This window comes from Rhagoletis pomonella, unplaced genomic scaffold, assembly GCF_013731165.1.
Source record: "Rhagoletis pomonella isolate Grant_MI unplaced genomic scaffold, Rhpom_1.0 Rhpom_scaffold_00007, whole genome shotgun sequence".
Lineage (NCBI taxonomy): Eukaryota > Metazoa > Arthropoda > Insecta > Diptera > Tephritidae > Rhagoletis > Rhagoletis pomonella.
Window position 1 is genome coordinate 56581927 of NW_023458561.1, and position 4635 is coordinate 56586561.

The window sequence follows — 4635 nt, forward strand, 5'->3', positions numbered from 1 at the left end:
ATTTAATGTTCGGCTCCGCCCGAACTTAGACTTTCTTACTTGTTTTTATTAGAAATTATTGAATACTGAATGCCATAAATGAATTTTTCAAATTACTATTTTTAATGTAACATATTTATATGCGCATATAAAAAGTAAATATGTGATGGAAGGCACAAATACTTCAATAATTTTTGATTTCCAAAATAACAGCTATAACTTCTACCAAAATGTAAATTAATAAGCCTTATCATAAGTTTAATTTTCCCCGAACCACTTTTCACTCTTCGTTTCCATAGTTTTACTATGGGCGAATGATAAATTTTCGGTTGAATTTGTTTTTTTCAGGCAAAACTCAGGATAAGGCAGAATGTTGTTTTTCTACAAAATTTTAATCAAAAAACCCGGCATTAAGCTCAATCAAATTGTTCAATTTTTGTCTTTTGTAATAAGTTGTGCTTTTTGTCATAGATTAGTGGATAACAAATTTGGTATTTTTTCAATTTGGTTTGTTTTTTCTTCAGATTTTGGTTGGTTATTTGTATAACTAGTGGCAATCCTGAGTATAGTATGGAAAGGGCGTATCTCACATCGTCGCTGAAATGCAAAAAAGCTATAACTAATTAAAATTATTGTTGCATAAAACCAGGTTGGGACTTATATGTGAGTCGACGAAATGCAGGATAAACAATCAAAAGTGAATTTTGGATTTTTAGTTAGTTACGGCTTTTTGTATTCGAGTGACAATGTGAGTTACGCCCTTTCCATACTATACTAGCAATATATTCCAAATATGAACCATATCGGGCCATAAATATGCGTTTTTAAAAATATCTGGATACCTGCGGCACCTAGCAGATTAATTAATCTTTCACACTGAAATGTCATCGAGTTCTGTGCTAAGTTTCAAGACTCTAGCTCATCGGGAAGTTGGTTAAAAATTGATTGCAAGATTTGATTACACACAGGCGTGATATAATAAAAGCTTGTAAGAAAGCTATAGCTCGTGCGAGTATAAACTATTTTATTACCTAAATACTTTTAGCATATTAAAGAAAAAATTGAGGACTCTAAATCCCTACTCTGCCTACCTAACTTCAACTCACCTTAGCCAGCAGAATTTGCATCTCTAAGTCTGCGAAACGTCTGCCCAAACACATTCGCGCACCATACCCATAAGGCAGCGATGCGAATGGATGCAAATGGTCACCAGTGCCACCTTGGCTAGCTTTCAACCAACGCTCAGGTTTGAAGGTTGCTGCATCTGAGACAAATTCATCCATTTGCCCGGTAACCAGTGTGGGGAAAACCGCTTGCACCTGTAATTGAAATTGGAAATACACTGTACTCGGAAATTTTATAAACTACTCACGCCTTTGGGTATCCTGTAGCCGCAGATGACTGTATCCTCCTGCAGCGTGCGACCATTGCCAATTACTGTGCTGTACATGCGGAATACCTCTTTAATAAACGCTTTTAGGTAGTGCATCTGTTCAAGTCGTTGAATGGATAGTTCAGTATCTGCATCAGTCAATACCCGTTTTAGTTCCTCACGCACTTTTTCTTGTTCGGCAGGGCGCGTTGCAAGCTGATAGAGGATGGAACAAACGGCCATTGATATCTAAGTACATACGTAGATAGAGAAAGCAATGTCTCTTAATTACAAAAGAGTCTTTAAAGTTTGGTAAATTTTCATTACTGTGTCTATGCCCACTAGAATCAAATCCAACGCCATGATTGTGGCTACTTTCTCATTTTTCTCCGCAAGAATTACTTTCTCGAGCAAGGATGGTTCGCCGTCGCAACTTGGACCCTGCTGCTTCAAACGTTCTGTGGCATTGCCGATGTACTTCATACAAACCCTGTTTTGGATGTTAAAAAAATAAAAGTTAAAAGTTAAAAATAAAAGCTACTTACTCCACGAAAAAGTTCATATTTTTAATATAACGCGTCCATAAAGGTGTGGGAAAATAACGCCAATATGGAGCTTTCAGTTCAAGTGTAGCCACATTGCGCAGTGCATATTTTGCTGCGTCGATTATCTGTTGCGGCTCGGACTCTGGCGATAGATTAGGCTCTAAGCAACCGAGTCTTGTATCGAGAGCAACTCTTCCGATGCCTGTAAAATGGAAGAGAAAATAATGCTTTGTTGAACATAGAGGTAATGAAATTACGAATCCAAAAAACTAAAGGTTTCCTAATGAAAGATTTCTTCACTCACACTCCAGCGACCATTTATGGATTTCGTTATCAAAGTCCTCTGGTAATTCTGAATTCTCGTCTAGCAGTTGTTCACAGCGTTTTAGAAAATCATTTGTCACCACTTCCAGGGGCTCCAAATACCGTCTGATCGTTGATAACTGTAGTACCGGCTTTTGTACTCTTGAACGAAATTGACGCCAGGGTTCGCCATGACTGTACAAAAGCAAAAATGATAAAGATCATCTTTAGTATAATATAAGTAAACTATAGCGCTATCCATTTGATGGTTTCAAACAAAACAAAGAACGCAATAAAGAAAGGGCCCATTCTAATTTGGTTCAAGTCAAAATCTGTAATGGTAATAAATTAATTTGGGATCTAAAAACATCTTCGCAATCTCCTTCGTAATTCCAGTCTTAATTTTACATTTTACTACATTAAGCTATGAATATTTACGTACACACCCACTACTCCTCCGATATCCTCAAAGAAATCTTTGCGTATTTCACTTTTATATTTAACTAAGCTTGGCATGGAAGGGCGAAAAGGCGTTGAACCCTCATTGCGGTAACACTGTGAATAAAAGAAATAAAGTAAATTTTTCTACATTCTTATTATGTTACATACAATTTCTTATATGCATGTATTTATTAAAATATAAATCGTTAGTTTACACATACATATGATAATCAAATCTGATGAGAATTTGAATATTGTCCAGTCCGCAAAATATGCGAACGTGGTTAAAGTTCGTTATAAAAATCGGATTTTTCTATAATAACTATGAAAGTGTCTTTCAAACCATTTTTAAGGATTATTCTGACGGAGGTCAGGATTGCTTTCGCCTTTGTCTGAAAAAGGGTCGGTCATCTGGCAATTGCAATATGTAGGAAGTTAAGTGCCAGGTCCACAAATATTCACAGCTGTTCTACATATCGTCGATGTTTTTTCAAAACCGCCCATCGACCAGCTGCAAAATTTTGAACTTTAACTTATTTTGGACGGCATCACATCTAAGGCAGGGTATTAGATGTAAGTTGTCACTCAATGTGTTGCTTTTAAGAAGTGCACGCATGCGTACTTTTATTTGCACGACTGCGTTGGGTGGAACAGAGTCCATAAATGCATTGTATGCAATAGTTTATGTACCAATGTGCATGTACTTACATTATGTACATATGTAAATAGTTATATCAATATCTATACCCTATGCTGCATTTACGAAAAATATTTATTACTCTAATGGTTCATAAATGACACAAAAGTAAATATGTATGGTTAGTAGTAAACATTTGAGTAGACACTTGTACACATTTGAAGTCAATATTTAGGCATATGCATTTGCAATAATTCAATCAACGCATTGAAAATGTAGTTACATATTTATGTATGTCTATCCACAAAACAACGATACCTGCCACTCCATCTGAGCGATTAGCTACACGCGAATACATTACAGAAGAAATTAAAATTTTGAAAAAAAAAAAATAAACATTGTGTACTTAAAATCTGTTTCTTATTTGTTAATGAGAAAGATAAAGACATTCAATGATCGGATGATTAACAAATATATAGGTTAATGCGAAATTTATATTTCCACATAAAAAGAAATGCCACGGTTTGTGGAGCTATAATAGAAATCTTTTGAGCGCAATTAGGTCATTCTTTGTTTCAAAAAAAGTATGATAACAACTTTTTACTAAAAATATGTTTTATTCCGTCCAATGTACTTAATTCACTTTTTAAGAATTATTCGAATATTTTTCCTATGTATATTTTTTTTTTTAACAACGCTGTCGTAAAAGTTATTTAAAAGTATAATCAGCACGTGTATGTATATTTACATATGTACATTACATTTAGCACAAATTCAAGGAGATACATATTTAAAGATGTACCTACATAGGTATTTACATATCTATATTATTTCAAAGGTACTGCAAAAGTTGTTGTACATTAAATCAATATTCTAGTCAAAATGAAAATGAAATAATATATTTTTTGGAAATGTTTTTATTGGAGGAGAATATTACATACACTACCGGCAAAAAGTATTGGCACAGATGCTTTTTTACAATATATGCAACAATGTTTGTTGTAATATTTTTCCGAATTTTTTTTTATAAAAATATGGTTCATTCCACAACAAAAACCATAAAAACATAATTTCTAAACTTTGTGCAAAAGTCGCGAAAATTCAGCAACTTTTCATGAAAATTTTCAACTTTTTAATCAGATTTTTTAGAATTTTTTTGAGTATGCAGATTTGTAGCCTTATCAATTTTATTGTAATAAAGTAGCTACGGATTACCGTTGATTTTTGGATTTTTTCCGCAGTCTCTTCCAAACATAAATTTTTTTTTAAAATACTTTATATGGAAAAAATGCAAAACACCTTCAACAAAAAAAAAACAAGTAAGAAAGTCTAAGTTCGGGCGGAGCCGAACATTAAAT

At 33.8% G+C, this 4635-nt stretch overlaps 1 protein-coding gene across 1 annotated transcript in view; it reads right to left on the minus strand.

Moving 5' to 3' along the window:
- Positions 1-4635, minus strand: part of LOC118743141 (probable cytochrome P450 301a1, mitochondrial) — a 50764-nt gene that overhangs the window by 5460 nt on the left and 40669 nt on the right. The window contains exons 3-8 of the mRNA XM_036475671.1: positions 2642-2754; positions 2201-2394; positions 1897-2098; positions 1679-1841; positions 1352-1600; positions 1086-1298 (exon numbers count right to left, since the gene is read on the minus strand). Coding sequence (XP_036331564.1) covers positions 1086-1298; positions 1352-1600; positions 1679-1841; positions 1897-2098; positions 2201-2394; positions 2642-2754 — 1134 coding nt within the window. The remainder of the gene's footprint in view (positions 1-1085; positions 1299-1351; positions 1601-1678; positions 1842-1896; positions 2099-2200; positions 2395-2641; positions 2755-4635) is intronic.